Source organism: Hypanus sabinus, chromosome 19, assembly GCF_030144855.1.
Source record: "Hypanus sabinus isolate sHypSab1 chromosome 19, sHypSab1.hap1, whole genome shotgun sequence".
In the NCBI taxonomy this organism is placed as follows: Eukaryota; Metazoa; Chordata; class Chondrichthyes; order Myliobatiformes; family Dasyatidae; genus Hypanus; species Hypanus sabinus.
The window spans coordinates 71,143,995-71,162,104 of NC_082724.1; the positions used below are offsets into that span (position 1 = coordinate 71,143,995).

General features: G+C 41.7%; 1 protein-coding gene across 3 annotated transcripts in view; it reads right to left on the minus strand.

The window, feature by feature from the left end:
- nek4 (NIMA-related kinase 4) overlaps positions 1 to 18,110 on the minus strand; it is a 66,290-nt gene that overhangs the window by 44,515 nt on the left and 3,665 nt on the right. For 2 of the 3 annotated variants that reach the window (XM_059944663.1, XM_059944664.1), the window contains exons 2-4: positions 9,341 to 9,607; positions 7,649 to 7,846; positions 4,543 to 4,650 (exon numbers count right to left, since the gene is read on the minus strand). In XM_059944663.1, coding sequence (XP_059800646.1) covers positions 4,543 to 4,650; positions 7,649 to 7,846; positions 9,341 to 9,607 — 573 coding nt within the window. The remainder of the gene's footprint in view (positions 1 to 4,542; positions 4,651 to 7,648; positions 7,847 to 9,340; positions 9,608 to 18,110) is intronic. The other variant, XM_059944665.1, reaches the window with a different exon arrangement.

The window sequence follows — 18,110 nt, forward strand, 5'->3', positions numbered from 1 at the left end:
ATCCAGTGAGTGGCAGTTCTGTGGACAAAAATGTTTTATTAATGAGATAGGTCGGAAGAGAATAGCCAGACTGGTTCAAGCTGACAAGAAGGCAACAGTAATTTAAATAACCATATGTTCCCATTGTGGTGTGCAGATGAGCTTCTCTGAATACACAAAACTTAAAGTCTTGAAATGGATGGGCTGCAGCAGCAGAAGACCATGAACAAACAGAAATATACTGACTGACCTCTTTATTTGGTACCTTCTGTACCTAATAAAATGATTACTGAGTGTATATTACTTCCACTGAAATTTCAGAGTGCTTTGGTACAAAAGATTACATGCAATTTCTCATTTTATTATGGCCTATAATATTTAAAATTAGAAAGCTCAGTAAAATGCAAACACCGTGGAAACACTTACAACACAGAAATATGTAATCCATGCCTAGTCCCATCGACCTTCACACAGACCACTGCTTTCCATACTTCTCCCATCCATACAGTGGTGCTAGGTTTCTGAACCCTTTAGTATTTTCTCTATTTCCACATAAATATTACCTAAAATGCAATCAGATCTTCATGTAAGTCCTAAAACTAGATTAAAGAGAACCCAATTAAATAAAAAACACAAAAAACATTATACTTGTTCATTAATTTGAGAAAAATGGTCCAATATTACATGTATTTGTTTAGAAAAGTATGTGAACGTCTAGGATTGTCAGCTTGTTTTGAAGGGGAAATTAGAGTCAGGTGTTTTAATCAACAGGATGACAATCGGGTGTGAGTATGGGAGTCCCTACTTAAAGAATGTAACCTTGGACTTCACTATCAAAGTCTGATCTTCACCACACAGGATTTTGGAAGTGTGCCATCCCTTAATCAAAGGCGATTTCTAAGGACCTCAGAAAAAAAGTTGTTGATGCACACAGGCTAGAAAAGGATACAAAACCAAGAATTTGGTCTCCACCAATCCACAGTCAGGCAGATGGTGTACAAATAGAGGAAATTCAACATGGTTGTTACTGTCCCCAGGAGTGGTTGACCAACAGAAATCACTCCAAGAACAAGGCATGTAATACTCCAGGAGGTCACAAGGAGGCCCAGGGTAACATCTAAAGAGCTACAGGCCCCTCTTGCATTGGCTGTCAATGTTCATGAGTCTACCATCAGGCAAACACTGAAAAACAATGGTGAGAATGGCATGATTGCAAGGAGAAAGCCACTACTCTCTAAGAAGAACACTGCTGTCATCTAAAGTTTGCTAAAGACCATGTGGATAAGCCAGAGGGTATTGGAAGAATGTTCTGTGGAAAGATTAGTCCAAAATAGAACTTCTTGGCTTAAATGAGAAGCGTGACGTTTAGCGAAAAGCAAACACTGCATTCCAGGATAAGAACCTCATCCCATCTATAAAACACGATGTTGTCAGTGTCATGGTTTGGACCCACATTGCTACCTCAGAACCAGGACAGCGTGCCATAATTGATGGAACTATGAATTCTGAATAGTACAGCAAATTCTACAGGAAAATGTCAGGTTATCAGTCAGTGAACAGAAGCTCATGAGAAAGTGGGTCATGCAGCAAGACAATGACCCTAAAGACACAAGTCAGTCTACCAAAGAATGGTTAAAGCAGAAGAAATTTCATGTTTTAGAACGGCAGAGGCAAAGAACTGACCTTAATCCTATAGAAATGTTGTGGAAAGACTTGAAGCAAGCAGTTCATGCAAGGAAGCCCACCAACATCCCAGAGTTGAAGCAGTTTTGTAAGGAGGAATGGCCTAAAATTCCTCCTAGCCAATGTGAAGGACTGATCAACAGTCCCAGAAATGCTTGGCTGAGGCTAAAGCTGTACACGGGAATCACACCAGTTACTGAAAGCAAAGGTTCACATATTTTTTCTGACAAATACATGTAATATTGGATCATTTTTCTCAATAAATAAATGAAAAAAAGTATAATGTTTTTTGTATTATTTATTCAATTGGGTTCTCTTTGTCTAGTTTTAGGACTCGTGAAGATCTGATCACATTTTAGGTCATATTTATGCAGAAATAGAGAAAATTCTAAAGGGTTCACAAACTTTCTAGCACCACTGTATTCTTTTATATCTACATGAGCTCATAAATTATAACCTATATCTTACATATTATGCTTGGGGATTTAGGACAAATATATTTTCTATGAATAAAGTAAAAAATAAAGAAATGCAATGATGCAGGCATTGCAACCACGCCAGCAAAATTATTACAAGAGATTAGAAGGACTCAATGCATTTAACTACCTCTTTGGAATTCCATTGTCAATTACATTTTTTTTACAATACTGCCCTGATACATGGAGCACAGCAATTAATAGGAAAACATTATTTAAGCTTGTTTGAAAATTTCCATATAGCACTACCTATCGAATCTTGTATTTGTCTCCATAAAGTCCTGAACTATACTAATGAATGTATATGTGCACACAATCTGTTGTTTAAGATAAGAAAATCAGAGTGAAAATGCAGTCCAACAAACATTATGCCTTTTTGCATTAATACTTATAATTAATTATTTGTCAAAAACATAATTCAAAGGAATAATACATAGATTTTTTAATCTCTTCAACTGGAAGAATGTATAATCTCTAAATCAAAAATTTGTCTCTCAAATTTGATAAGTTATTTGCGAATCACAAGTTTTATTTTCTGGTACATCTACAGGAAGTGACCTGAAGTAAACTACCGGAAAACAGATCACTCAGGAATAAAAATTGCATATCTCTATTAATCAAATAATTAATAATAACAAATTATTTTTCCATTGCTTATAGAGAATACAAAATTATGCCTTTTCATTTGTGTCATGATGCTTGTCCATAATAATACTCAATGATTACATAGGAAGAATTTGTCTCTTTAATGATCTTTTAATTAGTTCCCAGAATGTGTGATCTACTAGTAAACAATTCATTGTCCTTATAGATGATCTTTTGCTTCATCCCTGCCCAGCATTCAGGGATCAACTGGTTCCTCTTGGTGAAGCAATGATTCACTTGAATTTCTTACAATTCACCACTTAGTGCTCATCATATGTTTTTTTTCCACAGTGGAAACATCTAACACAGATTGGGTGACCACTTTATAGAAGACTTCTGTTGGGCTTCCACGTCCTGTTGCTTGAATCCTCCATTCCACTATCATTCTTACCTGTCTGTGGTCACCTACACTGTTCCAAGAAGGCCTAATGTAGTGCTGAAGAACATCTTTGGTTTGGACATGTTGAAACCTTCATATCTCAATATTGAATTCAACAATTTCAGGTAACTCACTTTTTCATTAGAACTGGAATTTACTATGCAGTTATTCATCAGTAATATTAAGTTAATTTTTTTCTCTCCACAATATTATCCAAACTGCTTTTATAAACAACTCTGACAGGCATCTTACAGCTTTAATATGCTCCTTTATTTCTTTTCTCTCTAACTTCTTTCATTAATCTATCAACCAGGCTACTTTGTAGACATTAGGATTACCGGTTGACTTTGGTTTCATTCCAACAGAGATCCCTTCATCTTAACCATCTGCTCGACACCCTCTCTGCAACTTAAAGCTAACTTATTCTATATCACTTTCACAGATTTTGACTAATTGATTGATTGTTTCCCGTATTATCTGTCTTTATCAGGCAGAATATAGTATTAATTGTAAGACTCTTGGCAGTATGGAGGATCAGAGGGATCTTGGGGTCCGAGTCCATAGGACACTCAAAGCTGCTACGCAGGTTGACTCTGTGGTTAAGAAGGCATACGGTGTATTGGCCTTCATCAATTGTGGGATTGAGTTTAAGAGCCGAGAGGTAATGTTGCAGCTATATAGGACCCTGGTTAGACCCCACTTGGAGTACTGTGCTCAGTTCTGGTTGCCTCATTACAGGAAGGATGTGGAATCCATAGAAAGGGTGCAGAGGAGATTTACAAGGATGTTGCCTGGATTGCGGAGTTTGCCTTATGAAAGCAGGTTGAGTGAACTCAGCCTTTTCTCCTTGGAGTGACGGAGAATGAGAAGTGACCTGATAGAGGTGTATAACATGATGAGAGGCATTGATCATGTGGATAGTCAGAGGCTTTTTCCCAGGGCTGAAATGTTGCCACAAGAGGACACAAGTTTAAGGTGCTTGGGAGTAGGTATAGAGGAGATGTCAGGGGTAAGTTGAGTTTTTTTTAAGAGAATGGAGAATGCATGGAATGGGCTGCCGGCAACTATGGTGGAGGTGGATACGATAGGGTCTTTTAAGAGACTTTTGGATATGTACATGGAGCTTAGAAAATAGAAGGCTATGGATAACTCCAGTAATTTCTAAGGTAGGGACATGTTTGGCAGATTTTTCTATGTTTCTATGTTTTTATTTTAGATTACTAACATCTGTAGTTTCTTGATTTTAAATTTATTACCAATTCCTTGTTACCTCTATAAAGTTGATAGTGGACTTTCAACTTGGATCACAGCGCAGGTAAACTGGTTAAAATGCTATATTAAGTTAACAGAAAAGAGAAAATGTCACAAAACACACATTACCTTTCCTTCAATAATCTTGAAAACCAATGAATTCATGTCCTTGGCATTAAAGGCATGTTTCAATGTTGCCATTTCAAATGCACAACAACCAAGGGCCCAAACATCAGACTACAGAGAAAATAAAGAAAATCTTGTAAAGCAGAAAACACTTAGTCTACAATTTTTACTCATTTCATCGCTTCATTGCAAACATTTGTTCGAATGCTTTATTTAATTCTTCAAATAATTCACATAGTGCTATCGCGCCACGGCAGTGTAACAGCTAGCATGATGCGAATACAGCTTGGGGTCAGAGTTCACATCCAGAGCATTCTGTAAGGAGTTTTTATGTTCTCCCTGTGGAATGCATGGGTTTTCTTCAGGTGTTCCAGTTTCATCCCATGGCCCGAAGATGTACCAGTTAGCAGGTTAATTGGTCATTACAAATTGTCCTGTGATTAGGCTCAGTGGTCCCCAAACACCCAGCTGCGGACTGGTACCGGGCCACGAGGAAACAATATGATTTGGTGATACGAAATGATATGAGTCAGCTACACCTTTCCTGATTCCATTACACTCACTGTTGAACTAGAACGCACACGAGGTCATCAGTCGCCTAAGCGCAGTGATACCCTTGCGCCAGGGATCACTGGTTGGTCTCGGGTAATCGGGCAGCCGGTGAGAAGTGCCATTACTACCAGCCTGGAGCGCAGACAGATGGGCGCCACCTCTAAACCTGTTTAGCGCACTGAATGTTCGTGGGGAACCCAGTGCTAAAGTATTCGCAGACGACCTAATTCAGGCTCAGGGTTTCGTAAGTAGCAGAGCAGCTACCTCGAGCTAAACTTCTACCGGCCGATAGATTCTACCTACGCACAAGGAAGGTGGGCATGCGCCATCACACTCCTTGCTCGGTCGGTCACTCTCTCTGCGACCGCCGCAGCCCAGTACAGGGACCTCCGGCCCTTATCTTGTCCTCTCACTGGTGTGTTGCAATGATTTTATATGTTCATTGGAGGAAAATATGTGCTGTGTATTTAATATCCAAATGTTACTTAAAATGTTATGATGCTTTTGACTTATAAGTGAGTTATAATTGACTTATCATTATATTCCTGCGAGGAAAATATGGGCTGTGTGTTTAATATTAAATCCGTTAGATAAACCCTTTTAGAAACAAAATTGAGTATGTTAGCCACTTATAAGTGACTTATAATTGACTTATCACCTATATTCTGGTCTTGATTAACACCCCCCCAAACTCCCGTCGGCCGGTCTGCAAGAATATTGTCAATATTAAGCTGGTCCGCAGTGCAAAAAAGGTTGGCGACCCCTGAAATAGGTAAATTGTTGACAGCATGGCTTGAAGGGCCAGAAGGGCCCATACTATGCTGTACAGAATTTCCAAATAAAATTAATAAAATAAAGTGAATTCAGAGTAGAGCTATTAGTCTAATAAAGTGATAATATGTTGTTGGAAATAATTTTAGTACCAAAATTAATTAGATGTAAAATAAGATTACACCTTATTGGTTCAGTGAACTCAGCCTTTTCTCCTCGGAGCGACGGAGGATGAGAGGTGACCTGATAGAGGTGTACAAGATGATGAGAGGCATTGATCGTGTGGATAGTCAGAGGCTTTTTCCCAGGGCTGAAATGGGAAATGAGGACACAGGCACAGAGGTGATGTCAGGTGTAAGTTTTTTACTCAGAGAGTGGCGAGTGTGTGCCAACAGTGGTGGAGATGGATACAATAGGGTCTTTTAAGAGGCTTTTAGATAGGTACATGGAGCTTGGTAAAATAGAGGGCTATAGGTAAGCCTACTAATTTCAAAGGTAGGGGCATGTTCGGCTCAACTTTGAGAGCTGAAGGGCCTGTATTGTGCTGTAGGTTTTCTGTTTCTATTAAAAAAATCTGAAACTCAACCCAGAATGATCTGGATCATTAAGTCCCTGTACTAACAGAGATAGCAAAGAGAACAGTATTCAGTTGAGTATGTTGACAAGCTGGCAAAACAGATTTCATTTCTCTGAAATTTATTGCTGGCCAGCTGAGCTTGCTGTGTTAGATACACCTAATAGCTAAAGTGAAAGGATTATAAAAGATGTGCTCATCCAGATTTCAAAATAAACCAGAAATGCTGACCCCATCCTTCCTTTCCCCATTCCAAATAAAGCTACTTTCAACCTTGCAGGAGTTGTGCATGCTCTCTAACTGAAAACATCTCTCATTCCTGCATTCAAACACTTATCCCAATCCAACTACTCTCCATCTCATGCATTTACTTCACACTAGTTTGTGATCCCCCAAATTAGACTCTATACAACATCTACCCAGGCATCAGGTAACATGGGTAGGTTACCCGATTTGTCATCTCGTGTTTATCAGCAGGTAACCTGTCTGTTTTCATAATCGACCCACCCATGGGGCATTTTCCATTCAACTAAAAAACAAGCCTGTCAGTTATGTTAGATTCTATTTATTTATTTTAAATTTACTTTATTTAGAGATGCAGCACAGAACAGACCCTCTTCCAGCACTTTGAGCCACACTGCCCAGCAACCCCAATTTAACCTCAGCCTAGCCTAATCGTGGGACAATTTACAATGATCAATTAACCTGCTAACTGGTATGTCTTTGAACTGTGCAAGGAACCGGAGCACCTGGAGAAAACCCACACATTCCACAGGGAGGATGTACAGTCTCCTTACAAATAATGCTGGGATTGAACTCTGAACCAAAGGTCCAGCTAGGATTAAATTGGGGGTTGCTGGTTGGTGCAGTTTGAAGGGCCGGAAAGGCCTGTTTCATGCTGTATCTCTATAAATATATAATAAATAAATTCAAACTAAAGGCAATGACGAAGTTGGGATTGCTGGATACAGACAAGGATCAAGTCATAATTGCAGTGTTTTGAAACTTCTAGATGTTGTTCTGGTTTATAATATGAAAACCGCTGTGCAGGCCAAGTGCTCTTCATGTGTTTCTGTTCAACTCAAGAGAACTTAAAGGGAGGTAAAAAAAAACACAAACCGGATGTAGTAATGCTAACAGAAAGATATATTTAAATATTTTGCAAACATTTTCTAACCAAAAGCACAGTAAAGTTATATCATAGCACTTTACCTTGTGGTTGTAAGGTTTATTGCAGAAGAGTTCAGGGCTCATGTAATACGGTGTTCCAATCAGAGTACTGGCCATATCATGCTGGTGCTCCAACACTCTGGCTATGCCCAAGTCTCCAACTTTTATGATGTTTGATTTTGTTAAGAAGATGTTTTGAGTTTTAAGATCTCTATGCAGGATCTGTTTTTCATGTAAATACTGTAACAAAGCATGCATAGATCTCATTCATTGTAAAACTTCTGTTTCAAATGTGATACTCAACATTAACTATTTGCAATATTCAATCCAAAAATACCTGAATTGTTATTTTTTACGATTTTACAAATTCAACCTGATGTACAGAACTCCAATGCATTCCAATGAAGGGTTTTAGACAGAGAAAGAACAAATGCAAACATTATGTACAGGGTTACATGAAAGCTGAGTAGTTTAACAGAGTTTAAATGCTGGCTTGTTGGCTTTTCCATGAGGACAGAAAGTGATTGTCCCTTCCTCTCCATCTACATTGGGTTTTTGTGTCTGATGTAGATGGAGATAAGCTGCAGTCAGTTTCAGATGGTAGAGTCGATGAGTGTCTGGACCTAGGCAGAGCTCACAGTTGAGCCGTTGACTACCCCGAACCAATGTCAGAAAAGGGGTACAGAATCACCCACATTCCATTTTTGAAATTAAAGCATGCATGATGGGATTCTAATCTAGATTGCATATAACTAGAGGCTTGACATTTTCTGCTACTTCTTACACTTTCTATGAACACCTCTGACCCACTCTCTTTTGTTCACTCTTTATCTTTCCCTATTCCCTCCCTTTTAATTTCTTTTTGCTCCTGTCTTTTTCTACTCCTTCTCATTCTCTCTTGCCTCTCCCTTCTCAACTCTCCTATTCTTCTATCTATGGCAGCTAGCATCAGTGGGAAGCAAACATTTCCAGAATCCTTCCTGTAGACTATGCAGGTCAAGTTGGAATCACGTAACAATCGTGCCTTCTTTCTCTCTCTGTTCTTGACTGACTATCCAAGGAGTGAGGGATTTTCAACATGGGGGACCATTAGGTGAGGAAAAGATGGGTGTAAGTGGCATTTAACATAATGAATCAACTTTGGCCCATGAAAACTCAAAAACTGTAGCCCAATATTTTATTCCGTTAATTTATGAATTCAAAGTACATTTATTATCAAAATATGTATACTATATACAACATTGAGATTCATCTTCTTTCAGACAGCCACAAAACAAAGAAACACAATAGAATTTGAGTAAACTCTTCTCGGGCTTCCAGCTGGGGTAGAGGTATCAATTGTAACCGAAGTTTCGATGATAAACTCCGCCAAATGGTTGGAAGCCCAAGAGGTGTTTATTCATCATATACGGTGGGAAGGCACTAGATCTCTTTTCACAATACTAAACAACCCCACACTGCAAAGACAGTCAATCATCCAAAGTATGAAAAAGAATAAATCAAGCAAAAAAGAAAAAAAATAGCAAACAATGCACAGAATATGAACTGCAGAGTCCCTGAAAGTAGGTCCACAGCCACAGAGCCTGTTCAGTGCTGACAGCTTTAAAACTATGCTAACAACTTGGTGCAATTAACTAGCAGCCCACACATTGTCAATTTTACCCACCCCACCAAGGACTCTTTTTTTTAAAAAATGTAGATGCATTTCCTAGCTTCTGATATACAGAACTGTACCTGTAATGCCATGGCAATCTGAACAAACCATTCCACGACTTGACTTTCTGGCAGCAATTTGCCCTTCTGTTCCTTCAGTTTGTGATACAAATCTCCACCTTCACAGTAACCCATCACGATGTATAAAATTCCATCATCTCCTTCCCATGATTCTCTGTAGGTTACAATATTAGGATGTCGAAGCTGGGATAAAAGCTGGGCTTCTTGTTCTGCTGCTTTGCGCTCACGACCGGAAACACTTCTCAAATTCAGTTTCTTGACAACATACTGGAAATTCAATAACATTTCACCATAACCATAGGTGTTTACTTCACTGGCTTATCAAAATGCAAAAGCATTGGGTAAAATACAGAGTATTTATTTTCAACGCCTTTTCTTCGAGAAGAAATAAAATTGCTACACAAGTCCTCTCCTGTTGGAGCCTTTCTTCTCTAAGTCTTCCTAATTCATTCTTCAAAGTTTCTTTTCATTTTCCACATTAAAAGAATCTTTACAAAAAAAAGCTGTATAATGCCACATGTTTGTAATAAGTAGATTTTAGCACAAGCCTTTGAATAAAACGAGTGCAGCAGCAACAAGCAGATCATGCCCCACAAACTGCTGAAACTTTACTCAAGTATAGGATAGGCCAAAATGTGAACAAGTGGTTACCTGCCACAAAGAATAATCAGCAAGGTCTTTACAATCCCGTTAAGCAGCTTGGGTGGTGATGAGTAGGGTTGTGGGGCTGACCTATATGCTAATTAACACTCTATAAACTGCAGTTAGCCAATACATAGGCTGGTCTGTGGCACTGCAAAATGGCAGCATCAACTTTTAATCAGCAGTACATTTTAATTGACATCATTTATCTACAAACGTATGTACATGACCTGATTGCCTGGCAGTTGTTGGAAGAGTATGTGCAAGCTCACTTACCAGAATGCTATTCCTTGTTGGAAATGTAAACTTGTATTTATGGGAATTAATTAACAAGGTAGCACAGACAGATACAGGTGGTATAGAGGCAAATTTCTCACAATAATCTATCGGGGAAATATGTAAACATTTCAATGCCATATAAAGCACAATCAGACAGAATGTTCTGCAGCAGAGCTTCTGATAGCGTGGATGCCTCTGTCCCCACTCCCTCCAGCTCAGAAGCTACCTTGCCAAAAGGCATCAGTTCAGCAATGGAAATGAGATATGGGGCCTAAATAAACAAGGTAAACAACCATGTACTTCATTAAGGTTTGAACAGCAGCCAATAAGATGTGGGGAGTGAGAAAGGAATAACTCACTAAGGTTGGTGTGTGTGCATTAAAAAACTGATTCACAGGAGTTTCAGTATTTGACAGCAGAGATTTAGATTCATTAGCAAATGTAAATTAAAATAAGGCAGGGGCAAGCAGAGTGGCATTTGTTGGAGTGTACAATGCTAGAGTGGGGTTTTTGAGGCTTTAGCTCTTCGAGGCTTCAGTGAGGAGAGGCTTGAGTGAGGGAAGGTGAAAAGCTGTATGTAGATATTTTTTAGTTTATTCATTATTTCCTTCTTCATAATTACACAGTTAGAACAGTAGGGATGCCAGGCAGGATAGTTGAATGCTCTTCCTGTGGGATGTGCGAAGGCAGGGAGATCTCTGACAACTTCACCTGCAAGAAGTACATCCAGCTGCAACTTTTAATACTCCATGTTAAGGAGTAAGATCTAGCAATGGATGAACTCCAGATCATTCAGGAGGCTGAAGGGGTGACGGACAGGATGTATAGAGAGGTAGTTACACCCATGGTGTAGGACACGGAAACTGGAAGAAAGACAGTAAGGGAGAAAGGGGTTAAAGAGCCAGTGCACAGTACCCCTGTGGTTATCCCCTCAACAACAGGTATACCACTTTGGATACTACTGGGGGTGGGGGGGGGGGAATGATCTAGTAGAGGAAAGTCACAAGGTCTCTGGCACTGAGTCTTGCTCTGTGGCTCAGAAGGGAAGAAGAGAAAAGAGGCGAGCTATGGTGATAAGGGTTCGTTAAGGGAACAGAAAGGAGGTTCTGTAGATGAGAATGAGATTCCCAGATGGTATGTTGCTTCCTGGGTACCAGTGGATCTCATCTCGATTGAGTCCTCAGCATTCTTAAATGGAAGAGTGAACAGCCAGATGTCATGGTTCTTGTAGGTAAAATGACATAGCTAGGAACAGTGCTGAGGTTCTGCAAAGAGAGTTCAGGGAGTTAGGAGCTCCAGGGTTGTGATCTCAGGATTACCACCCATGCCACGTCCTTGGAAGGCCAGAAATATGAAGATCATGCAGTTTAACACATGGCTAAGGAGTTGCTGTAGGAGGGAGGGAATTGAAGTTTTGGATCTCTGGGCTCTCTTTCAAGAAAGGTGAAACTTTTACAGAAGAGATGGTTTGTACTTAGGCTAGAAGGGGATTAATGTCCTAGTGGGAAGGTTTGCAGGGGTTAAACTAGACCTGCTGAGGGATGGGAACTAGAGTGCCGGGACAGATACGACGGTAGTTGTTAAGACCTCAGACAAAGTCAGGAGTCAAAAGGTCGAATCACAAACAAGAGAAAATCTGCAGATGCTGGAAAACCAAGCAACACACACAAAATGCTGGAGGAACTCAGCAGGCCAGGCAGCATCTATGGAAAAAGCCACAGTAGAAGGGTTTCTGCCCAAAACATTGACTCTGCCTATTTCCATAGATGCTGCCTGGTCTGCTGAGTTCCTCCAGCATTTTGTATGTGTTAGTCAAAAGGTCGAGCAGTGAGACTAATGTTCTGAGTTACAAACATAACAATGCAAGAAGTATTGTAAGAAAGGCAAATGAGCTCAGGACATGGATCAACTCATGGAGTTATGATATTGTGGCTATTAGGGAGACTTGGTTGCAGGAGGGGCAGGACTGGCAGCTCAATATTCTGGGGTCCTGTTATTTTAGACATGATAGAGCGGGAGAGATTAAGGTGCAACAGATGGCACTACAAGTCAACAAAGATTTCACAGCAGTGCTCCGCCTGGACAGACTGGAAAACATGTCTAGTGGGGCTTTATGGGTGGAACTGAGGAATAAGGAAGACATGACAATGTTAATGGGCCTATATTATAGGATTTTAGGCTACCCACAGACTGTGGGATTTAGAGTAACAAATCTGTAGAGATCACAGACTGTCGCAAGAAACACAAGGTTGTGATAGTAGGTGATTTTAACCTTCCACATATTGACAGGACCTCCCATACTATAAAAGAACCAGATGTTATAAAGTTTATCAGATGTGTTTAGGAAAGTTTCCTAAACATAGGACATAGAAGTCCCAATGAGAGTGTGCAATACTTGAACTCCTATTAGGGAATGAGACACAGCAGGTGACAGAAGTTTGTGTAGAGGAACATTTTGCTTCAAGTGATCACAGTGCCATTAGTTTCAAGGCAATTATGGAAAAGGATAGGTCTGGTCCTCAGATTGAGATTCTGAATTTGAGAAAGACCTATTTTAATGGTTTCAAAAATAATTTTTTCAGTGTGGATAGGGACAGACTGTTTTCTGGCAAACATATACTTGGTATTTGGGAGCTCTTCAAAAATTAAATTATGAGTGTACAAAGCTTGTAACTGCCTGTCAGAATAAAAGGGAAGGATAAAAGGTTTAAGGAACCTTGGTTTTTGAAAGGTATTGAAGCCCTGGTTAAAGGTGCATACCAGGTATAAGCAGGTAGGAACAAATTAGATACTTTGAGGAGTAGAAGAAATACAAGAAAAGACATAAAGAAATCATGAGGGCTGAAAGAAGGAATGAAGTTGCTCTGGCAGACAAGGTGTAGGAGAATCCTAAGGGCTTGTACAGATATGTTAAGAGCAAAATGATTGCAAGGGACAAAATTGGTCCTCTGGAAGATCAGAATGGATATCTATGTCTGGAACCAAAAAGATATGAGAGATCTTAAATTGATTATTTGCATTTCTATTTACTCAAGAGATAGACACAAGGTTTATAGAAGCGAGGCAAAGCAGCAGCAAGATCACAGACCCTATACAGATGAGAGAGGAGGCGGTGTTTGCTGTCTTGGGGCAAAATCAGGGTGGATAAATCCACAGAGTCTGAGGGAGGCAAGTACAGAAACTAGCAAATCATCTTTAACAACAGGTAAGGTACCGGAGGATTGGATGATAGCTAATTTTGTTCTACTGTTTAAGAGAGGCTCTAAGAAAAATCAAGGAAATTATAGGCCAGTGAGCCTAACATCAGAAGAGGATAAGTTATTGGAAGGTATCCTAAGACACTGGGTATATTTGGAAAGACTGTGATAGATTAGGGATAGTCAGCATGACTTTGAAAATGGTAGGTCATATCTAAGCAATCTTATCGCGTTTTGAGAGGATATTACCAGGAAAATTGATGAAGGAAAGGCTCTGGACTTTAGTAAGGCATTTGACAAGGTCCTGCATGGGTGGTTGGTCAAGAAGGTTCAGTCACTTTGCATTCAAGATGAGGTAGTAAATTGGATTAGACATTGGCTCTGCAGGAGAAGCCAGACAGTGATAGTAGATGGTTGCTTCTCTGCCTGGAGGCCTGTGACTAATGGAGTGCTGCAGGGATCAGGGTGTTGTGTCATCTATATCAACAATCTGGATGATAATATTGTTAACTGGATCAGCAAATTTTAGGAGGACACCAAGACTTAGGGTGTAGTGGACAGCAAGGAAGACTATCCAAGCTTGAAACGGGTTCTGGACCAGCTGGAAAAATAGCAGATGTAATTTAATGTAGACAAGTGTGAGCTGTTCCACTTCAACAGGACCAATCAGGGTAGGTCATACACTGTGAATGGTAAGGTACTGAGGAATGTGGTAGAACAAAGGGATCTGGAATACAGGCCCATAATTCATTGAATTGTGATTGATAGGTAGATAGGGTCATTAAGAAAGGTCTTGGCACATTGGCCTTCATAGATCAAAATACTGACAAGAAGAGATGGGGATGTTATGTTGAAGTTGTATAAGACATTGGTGAGGCCTAATTCAGAGTATATGTGTAGTTTTGATCACCTATCTAAAGGAAAGCTGTAAATAAGATTGAAAGAATACAGAAAAAATTTACAAAGATGTTAACACTGAGTGCACTGCAGATGCCGTGGTCAAATCAAGACGTACAAAAAAGCTGGATGAACTCAGCAGGTTGGGCAGCGTCCATTGAAAGAAGCAGTCAATGTTTCAGGTCAAAACCCTTTGTCAGGACTAAAGGAGGAGGGGGCAGGGGCCCTATAAAGAAGGTGGGGGGAGGGTGGAAAACCAATCAGAGGAAAGATCAAGGGGTGGGGGAGGGGAAGCAGGAGGGATAGGCAGGAAAGGTGAAGAAGGAATCTAAGGGGAAAGCACTATGGGTAGTAGAAGAAGGCAGTCTTGAGAGGTAATAGGCAGCTAGAAGAGGGGACAGAGTAGAGGTGGGGTGGGGAAGGGAGAGGGAGGGAATTACCAGAAGTTGGAGAATTTGATGTTCATACCAAGGGGCTGGAGACTATCCAGACGGTAGATGAGGTGTTGCTCCTCCAGCCTGAGTTTGGCCTCATCATGGCAGTAGAGGAGGCCATGTATGGACATATCCAAATGGGAATGAGAGGGAGAGTTGAAGTGAGTGGCAACCGGGAGATCCTGTCTGTTGTGGCGCACGGAGTGTAGGTGCTAGATGAAGTGGTCCCCCAATCTGCGTCGGGTCTCGCCGATGTAGAGGAGGCTGCACCGGGAGCACCAGATGCAATAGATTACCCCAACAAACTCACAAGTGAAGTGTTGCCTCACCTGGAAGGACTGTTTGGGGCTCTGAATGGTGGTAAGAGATGAGGTGTAGGGACAGGTGTAGCACTTATGCTTGCAGGGATAAGTGCCAGGTGGGAGATCTGTGGGGAGGGATGTGTGGACCAGGCAGTCGCGGAGGGAACGATCCCTGTGGAAAGCGGAGAGGGGTAGAGAGGGAAAGCTGTCCTTAGTGGTGGGGTCCTGTTGAAGGTGGCTGAAGTTGCGGAGGATAATATGTTGGATCCGGAGGCTGGTGGAGTGATAGGCGAGGACAAGGGGGACACGGTCCCTGTTGTGGTGACAGGAGGATGGGGTGAGGGCTGAAGTGCGGGAAACGGAGGACATGTGGGTGAGGGCATCATTGATGACAGCAGAAGGGAAACCACGATTCGTAAAAAAAGAGGACATTTGGGATGTCCTGGAATGGAAAGCCTCATCCTTGGAGCAGGTGCAGCGGAGACGGAGGAACTGGGAATAGGGAATAGAATTTTTGCATTTGGCAGGGTGGGAGGAGCTATAATCAAGGTAGTTATGGGAGTCAGTGGGTTTATAGAAGATGTCAGTGGACAGTCTATCTCCAGAGATGGAGACCGAGAGATTGAGAAAGGGGAAAGAAGTGTCCGAGATGGACCAAGTGAATTTGAGAGCTGGGTGAAAGTTGGAGGCAAAGTCAATGAAATTGATGAGTTCAGCATGGGTGCAGATAGCAGCACCAATGTAGTCGTCAATGTATCGAAGGAAAAGTTGGGGAGCCGTGCCAGTATATTTTTGGAGCATAGACTGTTCCACATAACCCACGAAGAGGCAGGCAGGCATGGGCTAGGGCCATGCGAGTACCCATAGCCACACCCTTGATCTGGAGAAAGTGATCAGCCCTCACCCCATCCTCCTGTCACCACAACAGGGACCGTGTCCCCCTTGTCCTCACCTATCACCACTAGCCTCCGGATCCAGCATATTATCCTCCCCAACTTCCACCACCTTCAACAGGACCTCACCACTAAGTACATCTTTCCCTCTCTACCCCGCTCTGCTTTTTGCAGGGATCGTTCCCTCCATGACTGCCTGGTCCACACGTCCCTCCCCACAGATCTCCCACCTGGCACTTATCCCCGCAAGCATAAGTGCTACACCTGTCCCTACACCTCATCTCTTACCACCATTCAGGGCCCCAAACAGTCCTTCCAGGTGAGGCAACACTTCACTTATGAGTTTGTTGGGGTAATCCATTGCATCTGGTGCTCCTGGTACAGCCTCCTCTACATCGGCGAGACCCGACGCAGATTGGGGGACCACTTCGTCGAGCACCTCCGCTCTGTCCGCCATAGCAGACAGGATCTCCCGGTGGCCACTTACTTCAACTCTCCCTCTCATTCCCATTCAGATATGTCCATACAGGGCTCCTCTACTGCCATGATGAGGCCAAACTTCGGTTGGAGGAACAGCATCTCATATACCGTCTGGGTAGTCTCCAGCCCCTTGGTATGAACATCAAATTCTCCAGCTTCCGGTAATTCCATCCTTCTCCCTTCCCCATCCCACCTCTACTCTGTCCCCTCTTCTAGCTGCCTATCATCTCTCATGACTCTGCCTTCTTCTACTACCCATAGTGCTTTCCCCTTAGATTCCTTCTTCACCTCTCCTGCCTATCCTCCCTGCTTCCCCTCCCCCACCCCTTGATCTGTCCTCTGATTGGTTTTCCACCCTCTCCCCACCTTCTTTATAGGGCCCCTGCCCCCTCCTTCTTTAGTCCTGACGAAGGGTTTTGACTCGAAAAGCTGACTGCTTCTTTCAACGGATGCTGCCTGACCTGCTGAGTTCTTACAAGGATGTTGACGGGACTGGAGGACCTGAGTTATAATGAAAGATCGAATAGGTGAAAAAACTTTTCTCAGGCTTCCAGCCGGAATCAGGTATCAATTATAACTGACGTTTTGTGACAAATTCTGCCATCTTCATAAGAGACGATGCCTGGGCATGTCTAGCCCAGTGGTATTTGTACCCCTGCAGTCCGTCCCTCCTAATTGGTTAGTCCTCACCCAATCAAGTTTCTGATTTCCCACCTTGCTTACAATCCTTACTTACAGTGAGACCTTCATCTTTGTTAAAATTCTTTTCCTCTAGGTTTATTTCAATAGCTTCCTTTACTAGAGAGTCCAAAAAGCCATTGGCACGGCACAGTAGTTTTGTGCTATTGAAGTCAATCCTATGGCCAAAACTAATTTGGATCTGGACAGTCCCCCCTGAACAAATAAGACGATAACACACAACGTTCCTACAGAATAGACACAAGTTGATTGAAACACCAGTGAATTTAACAACAAGGAGGAACCCATTGCTACTGCCTGTCTACCCTATATTTCCATGGTTTCTGAAAGGATCACCAAGATCTTTAAGAAATACCGGATTAATACCATCCACAAACCCGCGAAGAAGCTCAAATCATATGGGTGTATAAGGAATCAAACTGGGTGAAGGACAGCCAACTAAAAGGAGAGGGCGTGGTAGATGTGACAATTTATCATTTCTTACACCATGGCAAAAGTGAGCAAGGTGGTCATCCTGTATGAGCAAGATCTCTCCCAAGCAGAATTTTTCAGAAGACAGGAATTTCATTTTGAAGCATGGCAGAGGTTCTCTGCAGGTTTGGTTTGCATTTCTGCAAATAGAGTTGGTGATCTGGTCGGAATCAATGGAATCCTCAATGCTGAGAAGTACAAGCAGATTCTCTTCTTTCACGCAATACCATCAGCGAGGTATCTGAATGGTCTGAACTTCATTCTGCAGCACAACAATAACCCTAAACACATGGCCAAGGTCATAAAGAACAGTGAAAAGGAATTCTGCAACAGATAGCATGGCTTCTACAGAGTCCTGATCTCAACATGTTCGAAGCTATATGGGATTGCTTGGAGGGACAGAATCAAGCGACAATGCCAAAATCCGCACAACTGTGACAAGTTCTCCAAGACATTTGGAACAACCTACCAGACAA